General features: G+C 41.0%; 1 protein-coding gene across 6 annotated transcripts; it reads right to left on the reverse strand.

The window, feature by feature from the left end:
• Positions 1–1,703: 1,703 nt before the first annotated feature.
• On the reverse strand, positions 1,704–13,299 carry kras (v-Ki-ras2 Kirsten rat sarcoma viral oncogene homolog). 6 transcript variants are annotated; one of them, XM_031801418.1, is made up of 6 exons: positions 12,764–13,025; positions 9,970–10,087; positions 9,175–9,353; positions 8,136–8,295; positions 6,363–6,487; positions 1,704–5,492 (listed from the first exon to the last, which is right to left on the reverse strand). In XM_031801418.1, exons 2-5 carry the CDS (start codon positions 10,078–10,080, stop codon positions 6,368–6,370), a joined length of 570 nt encoding a protein of 189 aa, XP_031657278.1. In that variant the 5' UTR covers positions 10,081–10,087; positions 12,764–13,025; the 3' UTR covers positions 1,704–5,492; positions 6,363–6,367. The 6 variants fall into 6 exon arrangements, with proteins under 6 accessions (XP_031657278.1, XP_020312405.1, XP_020312404.1 ...); XM_031801419.1 differs by lacking the exon at positions 12,764–13,025 and adding an exon at positions 13,160–13,299 and having other exon boundaries at positions 5,381–5,492; XM_031801420.1 differs by lacking the exon at positions 12,764–13,025 and adding an exon at positions 13,052–13,140 and having other exon boundaries at positions 5,381–5,492.
• Between the last annotated feature and the right edge of the window lie 968 nt (positions 13,300–14,267).

The raw sequence follows: 14,267 nt of genomic DNA on the forward strand, positions 1-14,267 counted from the left end.
GCCAGGGAAAAATGTGCTCTTGCAACAGCTGCACAGTGCGGATCACAGCCTCTGGAATAAAAATTGGGCTTTTATTGCTCAATCTAATTCATGCTGATAAAAAATGCAAACCATAGGCCTAACTCACACACTTTTGATAGACTTAAAGGGGCAATTTGTAGTTGCTGCATCCATTTTTGGACTTATAAATTATATATAATATATATATATATATATATATATATATACAGTGGGGCAAAAAAGTATTTATTTAGCCACCAATTGTGCAAGTTCTCCCACTTAAAAAGATGAGAGAGGCCTGTAATTTTCATCAAAGGTACACTTCAACTATGACAGACAAAATTAGAAAAAAAATCCAGAAAATCACATTGTAGGATTTTTTATGAATTTATTTGCAAATTATGGTGGAAAATAAGTATTTGGTCAATTACAAAAGTTTATCTCAATACTTTGTTATATACTCTTTGTTGGCAATGACAGAGGTCAAACGTTTCCTGTAAGTCTTCACAAGGTTTTCACACACTGTTGCTGGTATTTTGGCCCATTCCTCCATGCAGATCTCCTCTAGAGCAGTGATGTTTTGGGGCTGTTGCTGGGCACACATGAGAACCCAAAACATAAGCTTATTTTTCTCCAGTTATTATAAACATTGTAAATGTAAACAAACACTGTATAGCCTCATAACATGGATGGTCAGTTCTTGCATCCATAGCTCTGTCCATTCATTTGAGAGGGGTTACATTTCTCCAGGCCCATCCCTCAGCTTTTTACCAAAACAGAGGTGGGGTGGCCATTTTGTTATTGTTTCATCTGTGGATTATCAAGATATCAAAGTGTCACCAACAAAAACCTTAACAATAGGCCTATAGCAAATGCAGCATATGGCAGGTAATCCAAAAGTTACGTTACTGATTACAATTTTGGACAGGTAACTGTAACGGATTACATTTAGAAAGTAACCTATCCAACCCTGATTATAGCATGTGCAATATGCAGATGGCTGTCTCAGTCTAGGGGCTCCATTCCCTGTTTACACTTGATGCTCTGGCTGTTAGCCTCAGTCAGACACAACAGCGTGAGAAAACAGTGACCAATGCTGGCCAAACTCATGACATGACGCACAGTCTGGTTGAACTTCAAGACTACAACCCTAAACAACTATTCATCAATGATACTGTTAATCCACTGTCATCCACACATGCATCTTCATGTTATAAATTTTTGGTAATATGTCAATCTACCTAATCTCTCAGCCAGCATGATAAACTATACACACGTACCAATGGATTTTGTGTTGTAGATATGTGGTAGTAGAGTAAGGGCCTGAGGACACACACTTAAAGTGTTTGGAAATCTGTTGTGAATGTACTATAATGTTTTTTAAATTGTATAACTGCTTTAATTTTTCTGGACCTCGGGAAGAGTATCTGCTGCCTTGGCAACAGCTAATGGGGATCCATAATAAATAGTAATAAACTAGTTGTCTGAGGGTGCTGTGCTTCTGTCCAAACATGAGGCATGATCACACATCTCCACCTACAGCTCCCTCATGTTCATAAATAACAATAGACCAGCACGCATGGAAGCCTCCACCAGGGAATATATGAGCGTAAGTATGACTTCAGATAGGCCCACTACGAACTGGCAGACAGCACCAAATAACCCTAGAATTCCCGGGGCACAAATATGAGCAAAGATGAGGAGACAGAGCCAATTGCTCATTTCTTTATTACACATTAAATAGGAGTGGTGAGATTCATGGAAAAAATGGATCTGTGATCAGATCACCACGCTACACACTTCCCAAAGAGACATCTCTACTGATGTGTTCAACAGTGGTCATTCATTCACTCCCCTAGACCTGGAACCAGTCACTCTCCCCTAGACCTGGACCCAGTCACTCTCCCCTAGACCTGGACCCAGTCACTCTCCCGAGTCCCATCATACACAAACAGAGAGTAGTGAAAACTCCATTAAAGCAACATTCATTTAGAGACACCAACAAAATGAAGCACAATTTACAAAATATGCACCTTTCAGTATGACAATAGGTTGTTAAAATACGATCCAGGTATAAATGATACTTTTCTTTCTCAGAAATCAGCCATTGGCACATAAAGGGAGGAGGAACATTGCAACACATTTTGCTATAGTTACTTTTCTTCATACAGTATTTTTAACAAATGGGTTCCCATAATCAAAAATGCATTAGCAGTTAATATCTAACTTTAGTAACAAAAGGGATTTAATCAAAGTGGGTGAAAAAAGAGAAATCCTAAGAACTAAGGCTGCACTTACACAGGCAGCCAATTCAGATCTATTGCCAATTAATTGCATATCTGATACCCATCTGATATTTTCCCTGTGTAAACAGCAAAAAAACATGGAATCTGATCTTTGGACTTTTGAGTTATACCACCTCCATATGTAGATCATAACCCTGATACAAACCCGATCCTCTATGTGTGACCTATGTCTGGATGCTCGGATCAGATTATTTTATTCTGAAACGTTTTTATGCTTGGAAAGAAACAGAGGGAGGAAACGAGCATTGCATCTGTGTGCTACATCAGTGTGAATGTGCAAATCTGATATGGGTCACATGTAAAACTGTGTGGACAGTCAAGAAAAGATTGGATATAGAAAGAAAATCAGATTTGGGTTCTTAGGGTGGTTGTGTAAACAGCCTAAACACATTGTATATTATGTTTCAATTTAGAATCTTGTTCCTCTCAAACAGCACCGAGTTTGTAGCTCTTGAACAGACGTGACAGAGAAGCTGTGCTATGCTGTCTGACTGAAGCACGATGGCAGCACAAAAGGCAATGTGTAAGAAGCCCCAAGGTCAAAAACTAGTAATACGGTGGTGCAATATGCATTGACCCTGAAAAGCAAATATTCCGTGTTATCAATTGACTTTTTTTTCTCTAAAAACTAATTTAAAATGGCAATTATTGCCTCATTTGCAGACATCAGTTCCAGTTACTACATCACTTGGATGGAACAACCTGTGAAAGATAAACATGACATAAAAATTATTGGACTGGATGAGTCATTTCACTTGAAAGCCAGCACAGAAAAACCCTCAACACCTTCCCACCCAAACTCCAAAAAACACCCAAAGGTGATTTAGAAAAATTCATATAAACAATACATTTTTTGAACACCCTTATCATGACACCATTACTATTGGGATGCATCTTTTGTAGAAGTAAAAAATAATAATAATAATAAGTGGTAGGACAAAACAAGGCCTTTAAGATTTGTTTTGCCTAATCTAGCCAATCCAAAAAAGGAGAGTAAGATATGGCAGCCATAAATACAAAACAAAGGATTGGGGAAATGTGCAAGGCATATTCTGTTAGGATCTGTTGGGATGTTTGATGTCCTGCATCTGAAGACAATGAGTCACTATTCTTTAAGAAGATAGTTCACCCGAAGAACACATCTACGTAGTCGACATTAGATGACTTAGTTTAAAGTTTAGGTTTGATTTAGGCATGCTATTTTTTTTTATTGCACTCAACACTTCAGATGCTAAACTGTAACAAGGAAGCCCAGATCTTGATTTGCTGGCTCAATTAGCTGAGGTCAAATGTGTTACTCCAGTGAACTACCTTCAAAAACACAAAACATGACGCAAAATACACCAATCCTGAGGATAAGAGGGAAGTTCATAGCTTAAACAAGGTCTCTTCAGGAACAATTAACTCATCTTCTAGGACGTTCGTAATGAGCAGGGAATATCAAATCTAATGATAAAATAACTACAGGAGACACTGGCTTGTGATGGGTTTTAAGCAACATGCAGTGACACTGAGCAACACAACATTAGCTGCGTGTCCTTTTCAAAATCACTGGCAGAATCTTGCTGTTCTGATGCCTCTCTTTATATAAAAATATATTATGCTTCAAACCTGCCACCTGGAGCAATTCAGTTGTTGAGAAGGTTTCCCACCACTCAACAACTGGTTTCGACCCAAAAGATCAGATCAGGTTTGGTGAATATGGATTGACTCAAGTCCTGAAACACTATAAAAACCTGTGTCCCCCAACTGGAACAGAGCTCCTTGTTCCTGGCCCTAGAGCCTGTATCAGTATCATACAGTATGAGCATCACAGTGCCATTCCCCATAAGAACACATTGCATGCAGAAAGGAAAGTCTCTCCTGTAGGCAGGAAATCACTGCTCACCAATTACAAAAAAAGCATTAACAGATTACAAGTTAATTAAATGGGTAACCATTTTTTTTTTAACTAGGTACAGTAGTAAAGTTCATATGCATGCTAAAAGAACTGCATGATATTATTGAATCATATCTAGGAGTCTAATGTAGGAGGATGGGCATTATTACACACAGCGGCCAGGACATTTGGAATTTCCCCTAATCAAGTGTTGGTCGTGCCTCCCGGTTGTTACTCCTTGTCCTATGGCAGGGGTACTCAACTCCTACAAGTTCTGGAGCCTGCTGATTTTCTGTTCTACCTGATAATTGCACACACACCTGGTGTCACAGGTCTAAATCAGTCCCTGACTAGAGGGAACCAATGAAAAAAATGCAGTGGAACTGGCTTTGAGGTCCAGAGTTGAGTTTGAGGGTCCAATGGTATCGAATGGAATCATAAACTTCGATAGAAATCACAGCATTGCATCTTTCCCATTATGGCGTCTGTGAGCATGGGCAGCGTCATTGAGGCCATTTCCATTTTGAAGTAGTCAATTTTCTTCTTCTACTACTGTGAGTTGACAAACTGAAAGGGTGCATAGTGCCACCTGGAGTGTGCTTTTTGAACAGGTATAAAGACAATTTACTGCCACCTGCAGTTATGAAATGTTTGCTCACAAGTATTATTAATTGGCTGATCCCTCCTGATGACCCAGATGGAATCATGTGATCCTTCCATAACCCGTAGTAAGTCCCCAGTTGACTACTTAAAAATTGTGAAAGTCCTCATTGGCGTTGCCCATGCTAAAAACAGGCTTTTAGGCACTCCGGATGGAATTCAACTCTCCCCCATACTGTCAGAAGCATGTACTACAACAACCTCTTCTGCTAATGCTCTACTAGCAGAGGGAAAATAAGCTTTTTAGGGTTTGCTTTTTCTATTGTCCAAAATGTCCCTCTAGTGTACCACTCCTAATTGATAATCAACCTATTGGACCAACACTTTTGGGCAACTGGCACTAAACACTAAGTAAAGCTTAGTTTCAAATTAGCAACTAAAAATTAGGGCAGACAACAAGGGGTTCATTTCGATATTCGGTGTTGTGGTTACTTAGATAAAAGAGGCTAATAATTTAGTGTAATGTACAAAAATGTATTAAACAGTTTGAACACATTTTTTCTATCTTGAAAAGGGGGGGGGGTCATTATTCACATGAGTATACACTTGGTCTTGGACTTCTTTTTCTTCTTCTTGCCCTCCTTGCTCATCTTCTCTTTGTGTTTTCGGATTTCCCGCACTAATGTGTAAAAGGCATCATCGACACCCTGGGGAAAAGAAAAAGTTATGGTTCATTTCGAAAACTTCTCAAAAACATGGATGTTCTCATCTGTGACTAACATGAAAGCTGGGTCAGATGCAAATGTAATGGGGGCATTTGACATGGCTCCCCTATTTCACAATATAGTGCATTACTTTTGACTATAGGGAATAGGATAGCATTTTGGTGTGCACTAATAGTATGTTACAAATGTGTTAATTGTGTATGGATTCGTTGGAAGGTGGATTCGCAGCATCAGCTGGCCCAGCAGAGAGCACAGACACAATCAATGGTGCCACAATGAGACAAAAAATAACCAGGTCTTTGTCATTCGCTGAGCACGACATTGGTTTCCTTCCTGATGCAATGGGTGGTCATTTCAGATTGCGACAGAGAGATTGAGAGAAAGAACAAGAGAGAGAGAGAGAGACACAAAGGGAGTATCTGTGCCATAACAACAGGGATGACTCACAGTTGGCCCAGGACTTGAGTTTCAGTGGAACACCTCTGTGTTGTCCTCTTAGTAATCACACTTCCTTGGGTCATCATTTCAACACTTAATTTCAGCCCAGATTATCACAATCTCCATTAATCACACAGATCAGATCTCATTTGAGCAGACTACAGAATGATCAGCACTCTATGATAGTATAAACACAGAGACAGAGATACCACAGGAGTAGAAACCAACATGGATGCCTGGTTTCAAGGAGATCCCACGGCCCAGCAGATCCCAGGAGGTTAGCTTAGACAGGAATGGATCCCGCCCACCAAGGAGCAAGCAGCACTACTTTCCCTGCTCGGGACCACGCGGACAACACCCTCCCACACACACACACCTGATGGACGGGAGGGAGCACGGCCGCGACACACTTACCCCTTTCACATCACAACACACTTTTTAAGCTTGACGCAGCGCGGGGTCTTTTCTTCCTTGCTGAGCTTTTTCAGCCGGTACAGCCTGATCTCCCGTACCAGACTGTAAAAGGCATCCTCCACTCTCTGCAGTGCGAAACACAGCTCTCCTCAGTTAAAGAATATAGGGATAACTATGTGGACTACCTCAGTGTTAGGGAATATAGGGATAACTATGTGGACTACCTCAGTGTTAGGGAATATAGGGATAACTATGTGGACTCCCTCAGCATTAGGGAATATAGGGATAACTGTGTGGACTCCCTCAGCGTTAGGGAATATAGGGATAACTATGTGGACTCCCTCAGCGTTAGGGAATATAGGGATAACTATGTGGACTCCCTCAGCGTTAGGGAATATAGGGATAACTATGTGGACTCCCTCAGCGTTAGGGAATATAGGGATAACTATGTGGACTCCCTCAGCGTTAGGGAATATAGGGATAACTATGTGGACACTCACTGAGCAGTTTTTATTAGATACTCGGTTGTCCTTGCCATAACCAGCACGTTGAAAAAGTCGCACCACTGTGCATGGAGCTTCTATTTCTTTTAAACATTTGGGATGCAAGACTAAGACAAGTGTACATATAGATGTGTATGGAGCTGATGTATAAATCTAAGGTCATCGTTTTAGAGTTCAAAACATTATAGTAATTTAACTTCACAGGGGTATGACAGGTACAAACATTATACTAAGTGTCATTGTAAAAGGTGTGAAAGTGGTGTGTGTATTATTCAGTACAAGGGCAACACCAGATAGCTGGTCGAATCGACCAATGAAAATGGAGAAGAGAGCTGGAAGAGACCAATCAGTGTCCCCCGTGTCCCCAGAAAGAGCTGTAATTGGACCGATGCAAAGAGAGCAGAAGGTTCACCTCACCGACTGCCAAATATATCACAGTGCCAGCCAGCCACGCAAAGCATCACGACACACACACCACCAACCACAAAACCGACAGAATAGCGCACGATGCAGCACAGGATCACACCCATCCCACTGTCCATCAAGCATGATTATTACCCCGCCACAAAACCATTACTGATAAATTCCCCTCTTTGGTGACGATTCAGTGAGAAATGTACAGATTTGTTGATTGCCAGATCCGTTTTGAAGACTTCCCACATTACCATGACAGAGGGGCATGCACAGATAGAACAATTACTCATATATCAATAATTATATAAGCAAGGGAAGTGGAAACCTGATATATTTCCAAGCACCATTTAGAAACCGAGCACATAGACACTGACACCAACAGAAATCAAAAAGTACCTTCGGAGTCATAAGAGGATCACAGGATTTTGTGAGATTGAAGTGGCCATGATTGTAAAAAGCCATTGCAAGGACACCTGACACAGCTGGTAAGAAGTAATCTTGCCACAATAATGAAAATTGATCTGTGGAGAACATTGTTAAATGGTTTCTGTTTTCACACCAGGAAATACACTCAAAGCTACAAGCAACCCTTCACTATTACATGGGCTTGTTAAAAGGTGCAAAGTTATACCAGGTAACGCTTAGTAAATCTGTCCCAAATCCATCTTCAACTGGATATGTAGCAGAGCTAAAGTAGCCTTGGAATCCAGACTGAAAAAAGCTACATTTCACTTCCCTGAATTCAGTCTGGATTTTCAGGCTAGCCAATCAATGGCCGTCATGTTAAAAACCATGGCCATGGTTGCTATTTGTGCCATGGTTATGTCCACTACGGCCTGTTGTCTCGGTCTCTCACCTGTCTCGTTTTGGCCGAGGTCTCAATGAAGGGGATGCCGTAGCTGCGCGCTAAGTCCTGAGCCTGTTTGGTGTCCACCGTCCGGGACGGCAGGTCACACTTGTTCCCCACCAGCACCATTGGCACGTCTTCTGAGTCTTTCACCCGCTTGATCTGCTCTCTGGAGAACAAAGACGACAGGGAAGGCAAGGGTGAAATAACAGTGTAATGCTTTGGTTGTCCAAAGTAAGTAGGGAATTTACTCGTTTTTTGGAGTTATTGATTTCATACACAATCTGGGTAAAGTTTTTTAAAGAGTGGGATGTATTTACAAGTATAAAGTGCTGTTGGCATTGACACATAGTGAAGGGGATACAGTTTGCAGAACCGTGTCTGCTTGGAAACTGCATCACAGATGTTACAACTATAGTCTGGCTTTCCGCCATTAGTGCTCTTGGCAGCAGTACTTCGGATGTCCAGAAGTTAGCACAACCTATATTTGTGGACGTCCTCTACAAGGGAAGAGTCTGGCTCAACCTATATTGGTGGATGTCCTCTACAAGGGAAGAGTCTGGCTCACCAATAGTGGTGGATGTCCTCTAAAAGGGAAGAGCCTGGCTCAACCTATATTGGTGGATGTCCCCTACAAGGGAGGGGTCTGGCTCAACCTATAGTGGTGGATGTCCTCTACAAGGGAGGGGTCTGGCTCAACCTATAGTGGTGGATGTCCTCTACAAGGGAAGAGTCTGACTCAACCTATAGTGGTGGATGTCCTCTACAAGGGAAGAGTCTGGCTCAACCTATAGTGGTGGTTGTCCTCTACAAGGGAAGAGTCTGGCTCAACCTATAGTGGTGGATGTCCTCTACAAGGGAAGAGTCTGACTCACCAATAGTGGTGGATGTTCTCTACAAGGGAGGGGTCTGGCTCAACCTATAGTGGTGGATGTCCTCTACAAGGGAAGAGTCTGGCTCACCTATAGTGGTGGATGTCCTCTACAAGGGAAGAGTCTGGCTCACCCATAGTGGTGGATGTCCTCTACAAGGGAAGAGTCTGGCTCACCTGTAGTGGTGGATGTCCTCAAAGGACTTGGTGTTGTTGATGGCGAAGACACAGAGGAAGCCCTCCCCTGTCCTCATGTATTGGTCCCTCATAGCGCTGTACTCCTCCTGACCTGCAGTGTCCAGGATGTCCAGCAGACATGTCTCCCCATCAATCACCACCTGCTTCCTGTATGAGTCCTGAAGGAGGGAGAGAGAAAGAGTGGGATGGATTGGGTCAGGAGGGGCACCTTAGCGGTAATCAGGTAGACAGGACACTTATGAACGATCACATATTCAAAGGTGTCCAGTCTACCTGACTAGGAATCAGAACGTCTAGACCCAACTATATGGTCATAGAATGCTCATCTAATAAAGTCGCTGAGGAAATTCAATAATATTAGAATCAGAGAGAATGGATGGGATGACTAAGAGCGATTGTATGTGCACCAAGGGAAAAATGCACTCAATCTTCAAGCAGTCATAAAATTGATAGCTTTCAGGAAGTATAATTGAGTAATAATATCTGACATGTGAAACTACTAAAGCATTTAATCACATAGCAATCTATCATCAACCAGCAAAATTAAACTGACTGAAAGACACCATGTTTATGATATTATAATATTCCTCCATTCAAATAACAGAAAATGATCAGAAATGATCAAAACCTGTTTGGCATCTTTCATCTTCAACCAGAAAAACCTGCTAGAACTAAATTTTTACCCAACTTTATTTCCAAATGATTTTTGTCTCCCGATTCCCAGGCATGCCTTGCTGAAGTAAGAGACAAGGGTGTACTGAAACTACTTATTACCTCGATGGTGGGGTCATATTCATCCACAAAGTGGTTCTGAATGAGCTGGATGGTGAGCGCGCTCTTGCCCACACCTCCTGCTCCCACCACCACCAGCTTGTATTCTGTCATCCTTCACCTGTGGGAGAGAAAGCACACAGAAATAAGGTCAGTGAATATATAAAACCTTTTATGAGCTACACACTAACTATCGACACAACAATCCTTCAAAACTGGGATCTCCAAAACCTGGAAAGTTTCTGAAATGTTCCAACCCTACACACATAGTGAGAATGAAGCTGAGGATATGAATGATTTCTCCCCCCTTCTCCATAGCCATCTGGTCAAGTTGTATTAATTCCCTTAAACTAAACAAATGCAAATTGTATTTTTTCCCCGAATGTCTCCAAATTGCATTTAATTTGCACAATGGCCCTCCTATGTTCTCCAGAGCTGTAGGGAGCTGAATGTATACAATAACAGATCTCTGTGGATACAAGAATGTTTACATTTTATCCAATTTCATCCTGCAATTTTACAGAAAACGTGATGAGTGTATATATTATGCCGCACACCATCGCTCACCGATATATTTATATGTACCTATTCTTACTCGGCCCTTTACATTTCTGTGTTTACGGTAGTTGTTGTGAATTTGTTAGATTACTTGCTAGATATTACAGCATAGTCGGAACTAGAAGCACAAGCATTTCGCTACACTCGCATTAACATCTGCTAACCATGTGTATGTGACCAATAACATTTGATATTATACTCTACTATCTTATAACATTCTTAAATGGGATCATCAACAAGGAGAAGATATGGAAAACTATGAAAGAGACTGGAATTCTGGAAAGATATACATAAGCTGCCTGCCCTATCAAGTCCGTTGACTATTATATTACTTTGAATTGGCACAATCACTGTTCTTTCTGATTAAATAATGACTTGTCATCATTATTTAACATTGTTTGAACAGAAGATTGCCGTTTACAATTCCCCCAAATATCATACCCAAAAATGTTGCTACTAAATGATCCTCCAACTGAAATGTCTCTCTAACTGTAACAACACACGTTCAAAAGATAGTTGTATGTAACAGCTACACAATGGGATCTGGCCTCAGGCAGTAGACACAGATCTATGATGTTACATAATGGTCCCAAAATGGACAAACAACTAGGAAGCACACACTGCTCTGCAGACAGTATGTGAACAACAACGGTCCCTACAGTTTCCCTGTTCAAAAACATACCCTGCTAGGTATAATACTGAGGTCAGTTTTCTGAGAATCTTGTATTGTCAATACAAACAAAAAGAAGAGCTCACCCATGTCTTCACCCAACTGAGGTATACATTTACTAACAAAGTTAGTGTTTCATCACACTTTTCATACACCCCTTGAAATGATCAGCCTGGAGTTCTACACCTATTTATGTACTCCCTCTGAACATGCATGAAACAAAAGGAGCATTATAAACTGGATGGTTCGAGCCCTGAATGCAGATTGGCTGAAATCTGTGGTATATCAGACAGTATTCCATGGGTATGACAAAACGTTTATTTTTACTGCTGTAACTACGTTGGTAAACAGTTTATAATACTAATAAGGCACCTCGGGGATTTGTGGTTTATGGCCAATATACCACAGCTATGGGCTGCATCCAGGCACTCTGCATTATGCACAAGAAGTTCCCTTAGCCGTGGTATATTGGCCATATACCACACCCCCTCTGGCCTTATTGCTTAAGTATAGCACTTATGCCTACTATTTCTATTGAATATGAATGTTATAGGCCTAATAATCACCATCATCACCAGAAACTATTGCCTACAGTGTGGATAAGGTAAATACAGATGAATCATGACTTTTCTACCACTGACAAAATTATTGTACAGTAGGTTTAATAACTTGGCCACAACGCTTGCTCTGTTAGTACAATATTGACAACCCTTTCATATCCTCACATCCTGCAGGAAATCGAAAGCGTGTTCATGATTGGCTAGTCCTGACACCTGTACAGTCAGCTGCATTACCAGTCATCAACAGGGTTGTAATGTCCAATCAAGCACTCTCCCCGAGTTCTGGTTTCAGATCAATTACAAGTTACAGTAAAATACATGGCAATATTGTGGGAAAGTATTGTGAAAGAGTAGACAAATAGTCCCCTATAAAAAAAATCAAACAGTGTTCATTTTATGCAGTTTACTTATTCACAATCTGATGATAGACAAAGTGATCCTTTCAACCATTTTTCATTGGCAGTCAACCAATGCCTAATGACAGCAGTAGCTTCCATTGTAAAGTGTAGGACTACTACTAGTCATTAGTAAAATACTCTATACGTGAAATGAGGAGAACAAAACACTCTTATCGATACCCCCTCAGGTTGACTGGCTGTAGCCTACAATAACTGGAGTAGGTCCACATGGATAGAGTAGCCTAGATTATGCAGATCCCCGCAAGTATTAGTTAACTAGATTAGCCGTGTGCGAATTTATTTAACACGAACGTTTTCTGGTGGCACAATGGATTGAACGCTATGTGTAAACACCGTAGAACCTGCAGCGTTCATGGGCGAGCTGAGTTTGAAGCCGCCATAAATACCGCATAGGTCTGCACTTCAGACATTAGGTTAACAATTGGGCGTAGTTTGCATAAACAACTATACTTTAGCTGCAAATGTCCAGCAAATTATGAAACCAATACAGACCCAACATAAAATGAAGTTACCGGCGAAGGGATACAATGTCACCCCTGTATCCATTGTGTAAATTGATACAAATGTAGCGATCTTGTAAATTGTTTTACCTTTAGCGTATGGAGTTCCGCGTCCGAAGTTGCGACCAAATAACAAGTCAAGCAGATAATCCTCCCTTTTCACACGATCTCTACATTTCCTACTTCACAATGAAACTGCCCCATTTATGTAGATTAAACTTATTTGAAAAAGCAGACGAAAGTAAGGAAATTAATCAATTGAATTTTAGATTTGATCCAGCGCTTGGCCTGCTACTGTCGATTCAGCTGAGTTTGGCCTTAGCGCGAATATGGGCGGATACCGGGTGCAGAGTAGCCTAGTACATACAGCTCACTTACTTAGAAAGCAGGGGATTTCAACTGGTTTCGGTGTGATAACACTATACTAGTGTCGCAATATAAAGACGCTCTCCCCCCTGTTCTCCACTCAATGCACTTCTACTTTACCTCAATGTATTGTTCTGGTGGGTGCGTGTTGGCAGATTGTGTTTTGAAACGTTCTGGAGTCAATGTGTTTTTCCAAGAGAGGACTGAAATAGGGCGTATACATATGCGTTGAAATCATTTGGAATTACATAAATAGGCATATTTAAACAATTTATATCTATAAATCGATCATTATGGCAGTGTTAATTTAATTATTCTACCAAGCATCAATATTTCAAGACCTATCTCTGGGAATAAATGGTCGGCTTCCCAGTGAAGCTGGAACAATAACGGATAGGGGGCGCCTCCACTATATATAGGCTCTAAATATAACTGGAATGTACTGGAGGGACGTCATTCCCAGTCAAGGAAATGATTGGTGATCCCGTGTCAGTCTTTCTCGGATGTCACTGGTATACCTTCTGCGCAGAATATGTGCATAGAGATAAAGGGTAAAAACATACAGCTTGGCTCGGGGACGACAAAACAGAGAGGTGTGAACCAACTGAAACAATTACGCATATGCGTAACATTTAAAATACGCATGTTCATAAAACTAAAGTGCGCAGCACCTATGCCGTTTTCTTGTTTTTTTTTGTTGTCAGAAATGCGCAGAATAGCTATGGACAGAACATATAGATACAGTAGATAGTGGACTCTAGTGCCCAAAATACAATTTTAGTCCATTGAGGACTTTCACCATTTTGAAGTAGTCAACTGGGTGGAACTTCCTGTGGGCTAAGGAACGATCATGTCATTTCATCCAGGTCATCAAGCGGGATCAGCCAATGAATTATCCTCGTGAGCAAACATTCCATAACTACAGGTGGCAGTAAATCACCAACCTTTGCTTTATACATGTTCAAACAATACACTCCAACTCATAGAAGTAGTAGAAGAAATTTGACTACTTCAAAATCTATAGCAATGGAGCTGCCCATGCTCTCGCTGAAGCCATAATGGGACAGATACAATGTTGCATCCTGTAACTATCTCCATGGGACAGAACCATACCCCCTTTTCTGTGAGAATTCAAACACTATTTATTTATGAAGGTAAAATAGTGCCTTAAGTGTACAAGCATGTAAAGTATGATTTGCACATGTAACATATGAGTTGCACCTATATA

The sequence above is a fragment of the Oncorhynchus kisutch genome, linkage group LG22 (assembly GCF_002021735.2).
Source record: "Oncorhynchus kisutch isolate 150728-3 linkage group LG22, Okis_V2, whole genome shotgun sequence".
Taxonomy (NCBI): domain Eukaryota; kingdom Metazoa; phylum Chordata; class Actinopteri; order Salmoniformes; family Salmonidae; genus Oncorhynchus; species Oncorhynchus kisutch.

Bases quoted from the DNA above. Each gene is read 5' to 3' on its own strand.
- kras (XM_031801418.1), bottom strand. From the start codon at position 10,080: ATGACAGAATACAAGCTGGTGGTGGTGGGAGCAGGAGGTGTGGGCAAG. The intron at 8,296-9,174 runs GTGAGCCAGACT...TTTGTTCTCCAG, and splicing joins GAGGACATCCACCACTACAG to AGAGCAGATCAAGCGGGTGA. The intron at 6,488-8,135 runs GTGAGAGACCGA...TTCGCACTGCAG, and splicing joins CCTCGGCCAAAACGAGACAG to AGAGTGGAGGATGCCTTTTA.